This window comes from Papio anubis, chromosome 20 (genome assembly GCF_008728515.1).
Source record: "Papio anubis isolate 15944 chromosome 20, Panubis1.0, whole genome shotgun sequence".
Taxonomy (NCBI): Eukaryota; Metazoa; Chordata; class Mammalia; order Primates; family Cercopithecidae; genus Papio; species Papio anubis.
In genome coordinates this window covers 1,985,205-1,999,608 of record NC_044995.1, presented here as the reverse complement: position 1 = coordinate 1,999,608, position 14,404 = coordinate 1,985,205, and the positions used below count along the sequence as shown (strand labels likewise).

Here is a 14,404-nt window from a genome sequence, read left to right as displayed (position 1 = left end):
GGTAGGGACAGATTGCCTGCCAGGGAACCCAAGATGGTGGGGAAGTTGGTTATTCACCTCAATCTCACTTTTTCCCATGTAGAAACCATGAGTGGAGGGGGAATTTCCTGCCCACTTGGTGTCATGCAGATTGGAGAGAGGAATGTCATGGATATGGAAGAATTATTCTCTTACTGTCTGCTCAGAAGATTTTGTCCTTTCTCTGTGGTCTCAGGAACTGTTTCACCCTCATATTTGGGTTCTGGGATATTGGGATATTGCTGGCAATAATTTTGGCACTGTATATTTGTTTTTGGTTTTCTGAGGGGGTGTGGGGAGGAAAGTCAGTGTGTTAATCTGTTTGCATTACTATAAAGGAATACTTGATACTGGGCAATTTATAAAGAAAAGAGGTTTATTGTGGCTCATAGTTCTGCAGGCTCTATAGGAAGCATGGTGCCGACATCTGCTTCTGGTGAGGGCCTCGGGAAGCTTCTGATCATGGCAGAAGGTGAAGGGGGACCAGGCACATTCTATGGACAGAGAGAGAAAGAGAGGGAGCAAGAGAGACAGGGAGGAGGTGCCAAGGTGCCAAGCTTTTTTAAACAACCAGAGCTTGGCCAGGTGTAGTGGCTTACACCTGATTACAGCACTTTGGGAGGCCAAGGCAGGCAGATCACTTGAGGTCAAGAGTTCAAGACCAGCCTGGCCAACATGGTGAAACCCTGTCTTTACTAAAAAGACAAAAATTAGCCAAGTGTGGTGGTGGGTGCCTGTAGTCCCAGCTACTTGGGAGGTTGAGGCAGGAGAATCGCTTAAACCTGGGAGGCAGAGGTTGCACTGAGCCAAGATCATGCCACTGCACTCTAGCCAAGGTGACAGAGCAAGACTCCATCTCAAAAAAAACACAGATCTTGTGTGAATAGAATAAGAACTGACTTGTTACCATGAGGACAGCACCAAGTCATTCATGAGGGATCCACCCCTATGACCCAAACACCTCCCACCAGGCCCCACCTCCAACACTGGTGATCATATTTTAACATGAGATTTGAGACTGAGTAACATAGTGAGAACCCCATCTGTACAAAAGTTTAAAAGTTAGCCTGCCACGATGGAGCAAGCTACTCTAGCTACTCAGGAGGCTGAGGTGGGAGGATTGCTGGAGCCTAGGAGATGGAGGCTGCAGTGAGCCAAGAGAATGCCACTGGCCGGGCGCGGTGGCTCACGCCTGAAATCCCAGCACTTTGGGAGGCCAAACCGGGCGGATCACGAGGTCAGGAGATCTGGACCATCCTGGCTAACCCCGTCTCTATTAAAAATGCACAAAATTAGCGGGCGCCTGTAGTCCCAGCTACTCGGGAGGCTGAGGCAGAAGAATGGTGTGAACCTGGGAGGCGGAGCTTGCAGTGAGCGGAGATCGCGCCACTGGACTCCAGCCGGGGTGACAGAGCAAGATTCTGTCTAAAAAAAAACAAAAGATAGCGCCACTGCACTCCAATCTGGGTGACACAGACCCTATCTCAAAAGAAAAAAAAAAAAAAAAAAAAAAAACCATGAGATTTTAGGAGGACTAATATTCAAACCATATCAGCCAGCTTGCTTCTACCACCATTTTGGAACTGGGAGTCCTCCTGGATTGCAATTTGTAATGGCATCATTATGGTAAGTCACAATTGAGAATGTGTCATTTGAACAAAGACTTGATATTAAGGAGGGGATAAGCCACGCCACGTAGGGATTATGGGGAGAGCATTTGATGAAGGGGAAATAATAGAAACCAGCCAGAAGTGTTCAAGTGCCGATGGCACTCCACAGAGTGAGTGGTGGCAGAGTGTGCTTAGGGAGGTAGAGTTAAAAAAAATTAATGGGGTTGGGCTGGGAGCGGTGGCTCACGCCTGTAATCCCAGCACTTTGGGAGGCCAAGGTGGGCAGATCACGAGGTCAGGAGTTTGAAACCAGCCTGACCAACATGGTGAAATCCCATTTCTACTAAAAATACTAAAATTAACCGGGCATGGTGGCAGGTGCCTGTAATCTCACCTACTCAGGAGGCTGAGGCAGGAGAATCGCTTAAACCTGGGAGGTGGAGGTTGCAGTGAGCCGAGATTGCACCACTGCACTCCAACCTGAGCAACAGAGCAAGACTCCGTCTCAAAAATAAAAATAGAAAATAAAAAATAACGGGGTCATCAGACTGTGGTGTGGGTACAATAGCAAATAATATTGCCGGACGTAGTGTTTGTCCAGCTGATGGATAGAAACTGGTGTGTTATTGGGAGTTTAGTTTACATTTCCCTGATTACAGTGGGGTACAGCCTTAGTTTATCAGTCGTTCCTAAAGCTCAAAGGTACTGAGACTCTTGGCTAACTGTACAGGACAATTTTGAAGACTGGAAACCCAGGAAATCCCAGGTAGGTCCATAACATCATTTCCCAACCCTGGAAAAGAGTAGCTTTGAGACTGAGGTTACCAGATTTAGCAAATAGGAATACAGAATGCTCAACTGAATTTGAATTTCAGATAAATAACAAAAGAAAAGTTTGTACCTAAGTATACCCCCATGCAATTTTTGCTCAAAAATATTATATTGAGCAAAAGAAGCTGGGCACAAAAAAGTACACGTTATTTGATTTCATTCTATAAAATTCTAGAAGAGGCAAACTAATAAAAAATGACAGAAGTCAGAACAGTGCTTGCTTGAAGAGGGCAATAATTGACTTTTTAAGGGTCACAGGAGAACTGATTTCTGGGGTGATGGAATTGTTCTATAGCAATAATATTGTCTAGGATGGTGCTTACATGGGTGTATGCAATTATCAAAGCTTATTGAAGTGAATATTTAAAATCTGTGGCTTTTTGTTTTGGTTTTTCGTTTGTTTTTTCCTTTTTTGAGACAGAGTCTCTCTCTGTCACCCAGGCTGGAGTGCGGTGGTGACACCATCTCGGCTCACTGCAACCTCCACCACCTGGGTTCAAGCGATTCTCCCACTTCAGCCTCCCGAATAGCCAGGGCTTCAGGCGCACCCCACCATGCCCGGCTAATTTTTGTATTTTTAGTAGAGATGGGGTTTCATCACGTTGGCCAGACTGATCTCGAACTCCTGACCCAAGGCGATCCACCCACCTCAGCCTCACAAAGGGCTGGGATTTACAGGCCTGAGCCACCGCGTCCTGTCCTAATTGTTGTATTTTTAGTAGAGACGGGGTTTCGCCATGTTGGCCAGGCTGGTCTCGAACTCCTGCGCTCTGACAATCTGCCCACCTCCGCTTCCCAAAATGTTAGGATTACAGGCATGAGACACCGCGTCCGGCCTCTCGCTCCATCTTCTTTACCTCTCCACTGTGTCAGTTTTATTATTCTCTTCTTCTCTAGACACTTTCTTCCTCAAGATAGGGGGCAGAGTGGGAAAATGACCTTAGTCAGAACCTGTGGGAAGGACCCACCCAAAGAGAAAAGGCTTCTTGTGCCCAGGCTGCAGATCCAAAAACCCAGGGAAGGACTCTCATTAGTTCAGTCTCCATTCTGTTCCAGGTGGAGCATAATGGTTGGTCCAGCCTGACTCGCTTGCCCATCTCTCACCCATCACCATGGTGGGGAGGGGACACGCAGGAGACTGTCAGTTCCTATCCTAAAGGGGGGAGGGGGGGAGGCGATCATTTTCTGAGCTCCTATAAACAATGTTTCAGTTCTTTTTCCTCCTATGGCTGGAACACTGGAATAAGGAATGAGGTCGTCTGTCTGCAGAGACTGGTTGGGGAGTATGGTCTCCCCCGCCCAGCCAAGCTCGGGTCCCTGCATACAGCAGGGGCCTAATTAATGCTTATAGCACGAATGACTGAATGAATACCCTGTTCCCATAGGCTGTCCTGGGATGGTCCTAATTTCACAGACCCTCAGCGGATCAAGAATGAATCGGGCCCAGGGGCCCCGCCCACCGGCTGAGTGCGTCTTAGGACGCAGAGACAAGACCAGGGAGGGAAGAACCTTTGAGCGTTAGCTGGCACCTTGGAGACCCCGCCACCACGAAGGGCCCAGTTGGGGCGGAGCTTCTAAACCCTAGCATTTTGGATTGAACCATCTTCCAGCGGTTAAAGGGGAGAGCCGAGAAAGCCCTTCTGCATTTGTCGCCAGCCTTTTTACCACTCCCTGGCCACAGTAACGATGTATTTGCTTCTCTAACGGCCACACCGTTTCCACCTTCGCCTCGTTACTCCTCAAAGCCCCACGTGGCCACAGAGTCCAGACTTCCCCACCACCACCTTGCAGTGGCTCGCCCCAGTTTGACGCATTGCAGGGAAGGTCGGACCAATGGGCGCCAAGCTCTCATTTCCGCCAGGGGCCGGGCTCAATAGTGACGCGGCTCACAGAGGGACGCGTCACGCACCGCCGAGCCGTGCCCCTCCGCCGAGGGGGAAAGTGGAGTGGGCCCGGGAGGCGGGGCGCGCGGTGAGGAAAAGTAGTCCGCGGCGGGAGCGAGCGCGCGCGCGCGCCCGGTGGCAAATCCAGTTCCTGTGCAGGGTGGGGACGAGAGATTCGCGGTCCCGTTGGTGTGGAGCTGGGCGCGGAGGGATCCGTGGGAGCCGCAGTGCGGCGGCGCGCGGGCCGGGTGGGGCGGGGCCGAGCGAGGCGGGGCGCGCGCGGCGGCCGTTGAGGGACCGTTGGGGCGGGCGGCGGCGGCGGCGGCGGCGGCGGCGGCGCGCGCGCGCTGCGGGCAGTGAGTGTGGAGGCGCGGACGCGCGGCGGAGCTGGAACTGCTGCAGCTGCTGCCGCCGCCGGAGGAACCTTGATCCCCGTGCTCCGGACACCCCGGGCCTCGCCATGGTGAGTGAGGCTGGGTGGCCGCCGAGGCTGCGGGCTCTGAGGCGGGCTTAGCGGGGCAGGACCCCTGAGGGGGCGATGGAGCCCAGAGTAGGGGGCGTCCGGGCCCGGCGAGAGCCTCGGGACCGCTTTCTATCCCCGTTGTTGGGGGCCGTTGAACCCAGAGCGGGACGTCTGAATCCCCAAAGGTTTCCAGAAGCGACTTTAGCACCAAATGGGATGTTTAAGCCCACAAATGGTTATCTGAGTCCCTAAAGGGGACATTTGAACCCCGGATGGAGGATCGGGACCCTCAGTGGGACCGCTTAAAAGGATTTTGGACCCAGGATGGGGCGTTGGGTCTCAGAATGGAGGTGTTTGGACCCCAGGGGACGAAATGAGAAAGATGGGCTGGGGACGGGAGCTATTTAGGCCCTGATGAAGGCGTTTGGTCCTGAGAGGATGCGGGGAACGGGGGACGAAGGGAGGCTGGGCTGCTCCTGGATGGGGTGGTGGAGGGTAGCTGGGCCTGGGCGGGGAGGCGCGACCCCTGGGCTCCTGTGGGGCAGAGGAGAGGGTCAGGGATGGGCGGTCACTTCTACAGATGAGACTCTCGAGGGTGGGGGAGGGTGGTCTCCAAAGCCCAGCACTGCAGAGGAGGAGGAGGGTGAGGTGCAAGCTTACGGGAGGAAGAGCCTGGGGTGGGTGGCAGCGGAGATTAGAAGATGCTCTTGAAGGCTTCCGGACGGAGAAGGATCGGGGTCGTGGAGGTGGTGAAAAGGGATGGTGAGAGTGGGGCTTGCCAGTAGTCGGGGGACAGGGGCCCTTGGGGTTAATTTGGAAGTAGCTAGAAAAGGTTCCGCGGTTACTAGTGGGTTAAGACTGTTGCTCTAGAAAGACAGAATTTTTTAAATGGGGTAAGAGTGTTGTGTTTGGGTCCATGAGAAGATGGATTTCCAAGGAGAGGCGTGGGGGAGCTTGGGTGGTTGGGAGGTGAGGTGGAGGGAGAAAATGAATGGCAGTCATGGGGGGCCTAGGTTTGGGGGTGGATGTGGGTAGCACCCTGCCAGTCTCCAGGGACAGGCCAGGACAAAGACAGCTCAGTGTGGATTGGGAGTGGGCTGCAGGGGCCGGAGGAAGCTTTTCTACCCGTCCTCCTTCCCCAGGAAGAACGTGGCTGAGCGGAAGGCACCGGGGCAGTGGGAGCAGGTGGGCGGAGCTGTTCAGGCCCCTATTGCGCACTGAAGCCTCATGAAATGGGGATGGGAGATCAAAGTTTGGGGTGCCTCGAATGAGCCAGCTTTTTCAAGCCTAGAAGCCTCACTCCGTTGCTGGCCTTTTCAGGCCAAGAGCACTGCCTTTTCCCAACAGGAGCGCCAGTTTTCTCATGATCCCCAGCCCCACGCACCATGCTGCACCTCCTCACTTGTGCCAAATGACAGTGCAGTACAGTGTGGCGTCGGTGACAATCAGATGCCTATTCCTGTGCCCTCGAGGTGGGGGCTGCAGAGCTTGATCAGAGAGTGCCTCTGGGGAGACCCCTTGATTGGCCTGAGGACCACTTGTTCCATTCAGGACCCTCACTGAGCGTGTCTGTTAATTCACAGTTAGGGCTTTGAGAGAAAACCAGCGGACTAGTTCTTTCCTACTCCCTGCCACCCACAACACCCACAGCCCCCCCAGGCTGAGCCTGGGAACCGTGTGCAGCCATCCTCCCTGGCAAGGCTGGGGAGAACAGGCAGCCGCTGCCGTGTATCAGATCTCATACTTGCTGACACAGACCTGATGGCTCCTCTTGCTGCTACCCCATTTTCCCCCAGCAGAACCTGGCTAAAGGAGCCCTGAAGCACTAGCGGGCCCCCTACCTCCAGAATAGGACCCGAGCTTTGGCCACAACTAGTTTCTCTTTCCGTTTGTAATCAGCAAGGTAGAGGTGGGACAAGTCACTGTTAACTGGCCTTGGACTTTGGCCTGAGCTCTGTGGCTCCTCCTTGGCCCGGGTGAGGGGCCCTGGCCTTGGTTTCTGATCTCATCTAACACTGTTCTCTGGCATTGGCTGGGGGCTGGAGCAAGGCAGATAAATCATACCCTCTTCCCTCCCCCACCTCATGTTTTTTTTTCTTGTCCAGCCCCTTGCTGGAGCCTAAGATGAGGGATAAGGAAGCAGGAGACCAGCTGAGTTATTTTGGAAACAGTTTCTGTTGAAAGTTTAGTCTTCAGGTCTAGAAAGGGAAGAAACCTTAAGCAAGGATCAATGATCTCTTCTTAGGCAGTCGGTTTTCTGGGCGGCAACCTTGCTTGAGATCTGTACCTTTCCTTGACCAAGCAGGGAAGTGGGTCTCCAACATGGGAGGGAGAGCGTCTGACAGGCCCTCCATGCAGAGCCACGCCTATTTGCAGCAACCCTGTGACAGAACTGAACATGGCAGTGCCTCGTCTGCATCTTCCAGTGTTTTGGTGGAGACTGGCAAATGCTGGCCTTCAGAGCCACTCAGGGCAGTCTGCAGCCTGTCACAGCCTCCTCGCCCCCACCCCAGCCCCTTGTAGTGCTGCCCAAAGGTCGGGGGAGTTGGACTTCTTGCAGGGCGGAGCAGTGGGGTGGGAAGGCCCTGACTGGGCTCGCTTTTTCCATTCTAGGCCAGGGGAAAGAATGAAAAGCAGATGGGATGGCAGCCGCCTCCCCACACTGCTGCCCTCCTCTCTGTTCTTCCCCTGCCCCTCCCCGGGCATTGCCTGGCCTCAGTAACCAGAAGCCCATCCTCCCTTCTCACTTTCCCCAAGCCTCTTCCTCAGGTGTCAGGACCTAAGGAATGGCCCCAGGCTTTTTTGCCGATGGTGGGAGGTGGGGGGTGGGTGGAGCAAGGGGCTCTTGGGCCTGGGGCTGCCAGGTTGGCATTTAGGAGCCCAACCACCCTGTCTTTTTTGAAGGCAATGCAGAAGAATCTTCATTTGGCCTCCCCACCTCCCCTTTACACTTTGGACTTTTCCAGAAAGTGCATGTGTGCCATTTTCCTTCTTTACCTTCCTCTTTCTCCCTCCCTCAGCCCTCTCCCCTCTGCGATCATCACTTTGATTACCCCTCCCATTCTGCCTATTTGGGACTTGGCCTCAAGTTCCTCTTCCCTTAGTTTTTTGGGGGTTTTTTTGTTTGTTTGTTTTTTTCTAACTTTTTTAGATCAGTGATTGTTAATATTTGGGAAGGGGGTGGGGATAGGGGAGGCAGGCGGTGGTTTGTTCCTAGCCTCTGGAACCTCTCGGTAGAATACTGCAAATTCACATAATAATAGTTTGCTTCCATTTCTGAGGCTCTCAGACTCAAGACTAGAACCTGCTGTAGACTTGGAGCCCCTTTGCCTGATTGTGAAAGGAAGGGGAACAGACCCACCGGGGTCCTGGGATGATGGTGCCTTCTTAACAGCATCAGCAAAAACCAGGGAAAATTTGTCTTTTGGCTGCTAAAGCTAAATGTTGGGATTCAGCCTCCCCAACCCCCGAGCCCAGCTCCTGCCCCTTAGGATCACTATGCCTGGCTGATGCCCAGCATACCAGTGCAGGAGAAGCCAGTCCCTGCATCTCCTCCCCACCCCCAAACCCCGCATGCAGCAAGGGCTGCCTGCCACCAACTGGCCAGTCCCCAGAGTGCCCAAGCTGGAAAGGGTTAAAAACTGCAGTGCAAGCTGACTTCAGTCCTCTGCTGCTGCCCGCCGCAGCCCTCTCCCTGACGTGTGCCCCTCCTGCCCAAAAGAAACACAACAGAATGGTGCCCTGTGCCCTCACTGTGCGCAGGGGGCGGAGCGCCTGCCTCCAGCCTGACCAGAGTTCTTTAGGCGCTTGAGCAACTTGGGGCCCGCCAGTTAGGAGAATTTTTGCCACTCGGGTCAACTCTGCCTGAGCCAAGCGCCTCCAAATAGGTGACACAGAAACTAGCAGAGATAGCCCCAGACATCGTCCCTCTGCCCTACCCAAGGACTGGCCTGCTTCAGTTTGGAGCCTTCTAGAGCTTCTTGATGAGGCCTCCAGGGCAATCACTCCCTTCACTCAGCCTCTGGGGCTCCCACTGATGAGATGCAAACCTGTGCCGCTGGTTTGGGGCTAGGGCAGGCATTTCTTCTGCCCCTGTGGCTCCCACATGCTGAGTTGAGATTGGAAGCCCGTGGGTCTGGGCAGCTTCATCGGGCCCTGCATCCGGCAGGCCTGAGTGTCCAGCCAACCCTGGTACCCAGCTTTCTGAATCACCAGACTTTATCATCAGGCGCTGGCTGTGCCTCAGACCTTGACTCTGGCATGCTCCTTCCTGGCTCGGCAGGAATGCCATGTGAAGCTGGCCTCACTGGGGCCGGGGGCCTGGGCTGAGTGAGGAAGATGCGTCCGTGCTGTCCGGCCTGGTGACTGACTTTCCCCTTCCTGCTTTTCCAGGCTGACCAGCTGACTGAGGAGCAGATCGCAGGTGAGTCTGCTATCCCCCTCATCTTAGCTCAGGAAAGCCCCCACATTCCTAGCCAAATCTTAGCCACCGAGAAGTGACATCTGATGGGTGAACCTCTGTATCCCTTGTGTCACCTAACACTATGCCTTGTGCCTAGAATGCTGATAAATGTGTGTAAGAGCACACCAGTGTCCCAATGACACCAAGCCCCATGGCCCCGAGACAGGCCTTTACCAGACACCAAAGGCTGTGTTCTTCTCCTGGGCCTGGGTCATCTAGGGGCTTGATAATCAGTGGCTGTAGGACAAACCCAACTCTCTCTCCCAGCTTCAGCCAGGTTGGCTTAGAAGGTGAGCTCCCTGCCTCCATGTGGGGCCTGCAGAGCTCCTGTCCCACTTTAGGAGCCGCCCAGGAGCTGGCTCGTCACTCCCACCTCTGCACTTGCCTGCGCTTTGCACTTCCTTTCGCATGTGCCTGCGCCTGCCTGTTCTGCTGGCGGAAGTGCCTCCCCAGCGCTTGGCATGGGCAGCTCCTTCCCATCCCTTAGCTCAGATGTCCCCTCGGGGAGGCCTTCCCTGACCTCCACCTCAAGTACACAGCCTTCCTTTACTGTCCTTCACATCACTTTATTTTCTTTGTAACCTTTCTCGCCGTCTGAAATTATTTTCTTTTGTCTTCACCTGTTGTATCTCCTGTTACTAGATGTGAGTTCCACTGAGTTTGGGACTTGGTTTTGTTGGTCTCTGCTATAGCCTCAGTGCCTGCCTAGAACATAGTAGGTCCTCTGCAAACTTTTGCTGGCTAAACAATCATCTCTCTCTCAGCAAGCTGGAAGAAATCCCTGGATCCCATCTAATTCATTTTTCTAACCCCTCCAAAACCCCATAATGGTCAGCTACAGGAACTATTGTGTAATTATGGATCCGTGCCTGCCTACCCGCCCATACTGAGCTGCCCGAGGACAAAGAGCAACTCTTGGTTTATCTCCATAGCCAGGGGCCAGCACACAGTAGACCAGAGGAGCGATCCAGAGAATGGGCCTCTGCTCCCCACCAGCTACCCAGCCCCCAGCTCTGCTGTCAGGTTCAGCCGGCTGTGTGACAAGTGCTGAAGGCCCAGCTTCTGCAGTGGGAGGAGACAGGAATGGACTTGCCTTCTCTCCTTTCTCCCCTCAACCCCCAACACAGAATCACCTTTGCCGCTTCAAAATTTTGGCTCCAGGTGGCTATGGAGACCCCTGAGGAAAGCCAGAGGATGGCCCAGTTTAGTGATCATGAGCTCGGGGTGCCCCCATGACCCACTCCCTGCCCTCCCCAAGAACAACAAGGCCTCAGCACAGATAGGTGCCAGCCTCCCCAAGGAGACTCTTGCCATGTCCCCAGGGCCCAGAGGCTCAGGACCACAGCTGCCCAGCTGTGCATGTCCCTCCCAATGTACCTGCCACCCATCTCCCAACTCTGGCCTTGTGCAACATAAACAGTCTGCTTTTCACTCTGTCCCCATTAGCAAAGTGTCCACCGCCTCACCCCAGCCCACACCCTCTGGGAATAGGCTGCCAGGCATCTGTTCTTTGAGGGCTTGGGGGTAGAGGAGCACCAGGTGCCAAAATGGGCCCAGTGGGAGGGCAAGAGCCATGTGCTTCTCTCCCTGCTCCTGATGCGGCCCCAGCTGTGGCCTTCCCACTCAGCACCGCTAGCTCCTCATCCTCCTGGCTTGGCAGCCGTCCCCTCACTTTCCATCCCCCTACTCACCCCACGCACCGTCCGTCAGCCATGTTCTGCTGCCGACCACCCCCACGCTCACCACAGTGGCTCAGCTCCTCTGGAAGCTGGTAGCACCCACGGCAGGGAACAGGGCTGGCAGTCAGAAGGGAGTGGATGTCTGCATTTCCTCTTCAGGCTGGCCAGAGGCATTCTGCAGCCTCCCCTCCTCGTCCCAGCCAACCAACCCTGGCTAATACACTCAGATGAAGAATCCTTTTGGCTCTCATTCACTCCGTGACTTTGGTCCGTTTCATCATTTGAGGGAGAAGCCAAAGCCAGGGACCAAACAGAAATGTAGAATCATCTAAGGACAGCTGTCAGACCATTTTTCCCCACCGTCTTCACTGGCTGGCCAGAAAAATAGCTTTACCTAGCACAGTGTTGATGTTCAATAACTGTTGAATGAAGGTTGGAAGGGCTTTGCCCTGAGCACTGAGGAAAGCGAACTGATTGCATGGGACTTGAAGTCTGTCTCAGTTTCTTTAGGTGGGACTGACACCCTTGGCCTTGCTCCAGGGAAGGCGTCCAACATCCAGAGGTAAGGATTCTCCTGTGGGCCTTGTGACTTCTGACTCCTTCCCCTTCTTTCCCCAGAGTTCAAGGAGGCCTTCTCCCTCTTTGACAAGGATGGAGATGGCACTATCACCACCAAGGAGTTGGGGACAGTGATGAGATCCCTGGGACAGAACCCCACTGAAGCAGAGCTGCAGGATATGATCAATGAGGTGGATGCAGATGGTGAGCCCCACAGAGCGTGTGGGCAGCCCCGCTCCTGGTCACCCTGAGTGACTTCAGGGAGCCTCCCTCAGGGTGATGGATGAGCCCATATCTATCAGGGCCCAGGGTCATCTTCCAGGGCCCAAGCCCAGAGCATTCTCCATCCTTTCCCTACCTTCCAGGGAACGGGACCATTGACTTCCCGGAGTTCCTGACCATGATGGCCAGAAAGATGAAGGACACAGACAGTGAGGAGGAGATCCGAGAGGCGTTCCGTGTCTTTGACAAGGTAAGCAACCCTCCAGGGGCGGCTCTGAGACTGACACCAGCCTTCAGGCAGACAGACAGAACTGGATCCACGGAGCTACCACTTCCAGGAGGCCCACGTCCCGGTGCCAGCCTCACTGCCAACCTGCTCTGCCACCTCAGGCAGCCTCCCTCACTGTGCTCACTGCCGAGGGATGGTGATGACAGCCACCCCTCTCACTGCCTCTCTCCCCGCCGGGAGAAGTGCCCAGTGAAAGCCTTTATCCCCAACCCCCAGGATGGGAACGGCTACATCAGCGCCGCAGAGCTGCGTCACGTAATGACGAACCTGGGGGAGAAGCTGACCGATGAGGAGGTGGATGAGATGATCAGAGAGGCTGACATCGACGGAGATGGCCAGGTCAATTATGAAGGTGAGTCCAGGCCAGGCTTGATCTCCCGAACAAGAAGAGAATCGCAGCTTCAGGAACAAGCCCCCAGATCCCTCATGTTGGGGAGGGCCGCTCACCACTCAGCCTGCCCGCCTGACCTCCTCTCTCTCTGCTTCACTCCACAGAGTTTGTACAGATGATGACTGCAAAGTGAAGGCCCCCCGGGCAGCTGGCGATGCCCGTTCTCTTGATCTCTCTCTTCTCGCGCGCGCACTCTCTCTTCAACACTCCCCTGCGTACCCCGGTTCTAGCAAACACCAATTGATTGACTGAGAATCTGATAAAGCAACAAAAGATTTGTCCCAAGCTGCATGATTGCTCTTTCTCCTTCTTCCCTGAGTCTCTCTCCATGCCCCTCATCTCTTCCTTTTGCCCTCGCCTCTTCCATCCATGTCTTCCAAGGCCTGATGCATTCATAAGATGAAGCCCTCCCCAGATCCCCTTGGGGAGCCTCTGCCCTCCTCCAGCCCGGGTGGCTCTCCTCCATTTTGGTTTGTTTCCTCTTGTTTGTCATCTTATTTTGGGTGCTGGGGTGGCTGCCAGCCCTGTCCCGGGACCTGCTGGGAGGGACAAGAGGCCCTCCCCCAGGCAGAAGAGCATGCCCTTTGCCGTTGCATGCAACCAGCCCTGTGATTCCATGTGCAGATCCCAGCAGCCTGTTGGGGCAGGGGTGCCAAGAGAGGCATTCCAGAAGGACTGAGGGGCGTTGAGGAATTGCGGCGTTGACTGGATGTGGCCCAGGAGGGGGTCGAGGGGGCTGACTCACAGAAGGGGACTGACAGTGGGCAACACTCACATCCCACTGGCTGCTGTTCTGCAACCATCCGATTGGCTTTCTGAGGTTTGGCTGGGTGGGGACTGCTCATTTGGCCACTCTGCAAATTGGACTTGCCCGCGTTCCTGAAGCGCTCTCGAGCTGTTCTGTAAATACCTGGTGCTAACATCCCATGCCGCTCCCTCCTCACAAAGCACCCACCGCCCTGAGGGCCCATCCTAGGAATGGATGTGGGGATGGTCGCTTTGTAATGTGCTGGTTCTCTCTTTTTTTTTCTTTCCCCTCTATGGCCCTTAAAACTTTCATTTTGTTCAGAACCATGCTGGGCTAGCTAAAGGGTGGGGAGAGGGAAGGTGGGCCCCACCACGCTCTCAAGAGAACGCACCTGCAATAAAACAGTCTTGTCGGCCAGCTGCCCAGGGGACAGCAGCTACGGCAGCCTCTGCGTCCTGGTCCGCCAGCACCTCCCGCTTCTCCGTGGTGACTTGGTGCCGCTTCCTCACATCTGTGCTCCGTGCCCTCTTCCCTGCCTCTCCCCTCGCCCACCTGCCTGCCCCCATACTCCCCAGCGGAGAGCATGATCCGTGCCCTTGCTTCTGACTTTCGCCTCTGGGACAAGTAAGTCAATGTGGGCAGTTCAGTCGTCTGGGTTTTTTCCCCTTTCTGTTCATTTCATCTGGCTCCCCCCACCACCAACTCCCACCCCTCCCCGCCCCCCTGCTTCCCCTCACTGCCCAGGTCGATCAAGTGGCTTTTCCTGGGACCTGCCCAGCTTTGAGAATCTCTTCTCATCCACCCTCTGGCACCCAGCCTCTGAGGGAAGGAGGGACGGGGCATAGTGGGAGACCCAGCCAAGAGCTGAGGGTAAGGGCAGGTAGGCGTGAGGCTGTGGACATTTTCGGAATGTTTTGGTTTTGTTTTTTTTTTAAACCGGGCAATATTGTGTTCAGTTCAAGCTGTGAAGAAAAATATATATCAATGTTTTCCAATAAAATACAGTGACTACCTGACTTGGTTCCTCCCCTCGTGTCTCAGTTTCTGGCCTGCCCCCCCACCCCGCCAACCCCCACGCTGACTCCTTTGGCCCAGATGTGAAAGAGCCTCTCCTCCAAGCTGGCTCTGAAGCTGTGTCCGGTCAGTGCAGCCCAGTGGACACCTCTGAACCACAGTTCTGATCCCAGCTAGACCACAGGGTCGTCAAGGGCAGGGTCCTGGCCTGGAGATAGTCATGCAAATGGACTGAA

General features: G+C 54.7%; 1 protein-coding gene across 3 annotated transcripts; it reads left to right on the top strand.

The window, feature by feature from the left end:
* The first annotated feature begins 4,595 nt into the window (after window positions 1–4,595).
* CALM3 (calmodulin 3) lies at window positions 4,596–14,170 on the top strand. 3 transcript variants are annotated; one of them, XM_003915759.5, is made up of 6 exons: window positions 4,596–4,805; window positions 9,198–9,228; window positions 11,565–11,708; window positions 11,870–11,976; window positions 12,232–12,367; window positions 12,511–14,170. In XM_003915759.5, the coding sequence occupies exons 1-6, from the start codon at window positions 4,803–4,805 to the stop codon at window positions 12,537–12,539; spliced, it is 450 nt and encodes a 149-aa protein (XP_003915808.3). In that variant the 5' UTR covers window positions 4,596–4,802; the 3' UTR covers window positions 12,540–14,170. The 3 variants fall into 3 exon arrangements, with proteins under 3 accessions (XP_003915808.3, XP_031514991.1, XP_009193065.1); XM_009194801.2 differs by lacking the exon at window positions 4,596–4,805 and adding an exon at window positions 5,435–5,567; XM_031659131.1 differs by having other exon boundaries at window positions 4,618–4,805; window positions 11,870–12,367.
* The last annotated feature ends 234 nt before the right edge of the window (window positions 14,171–14,404 follow it).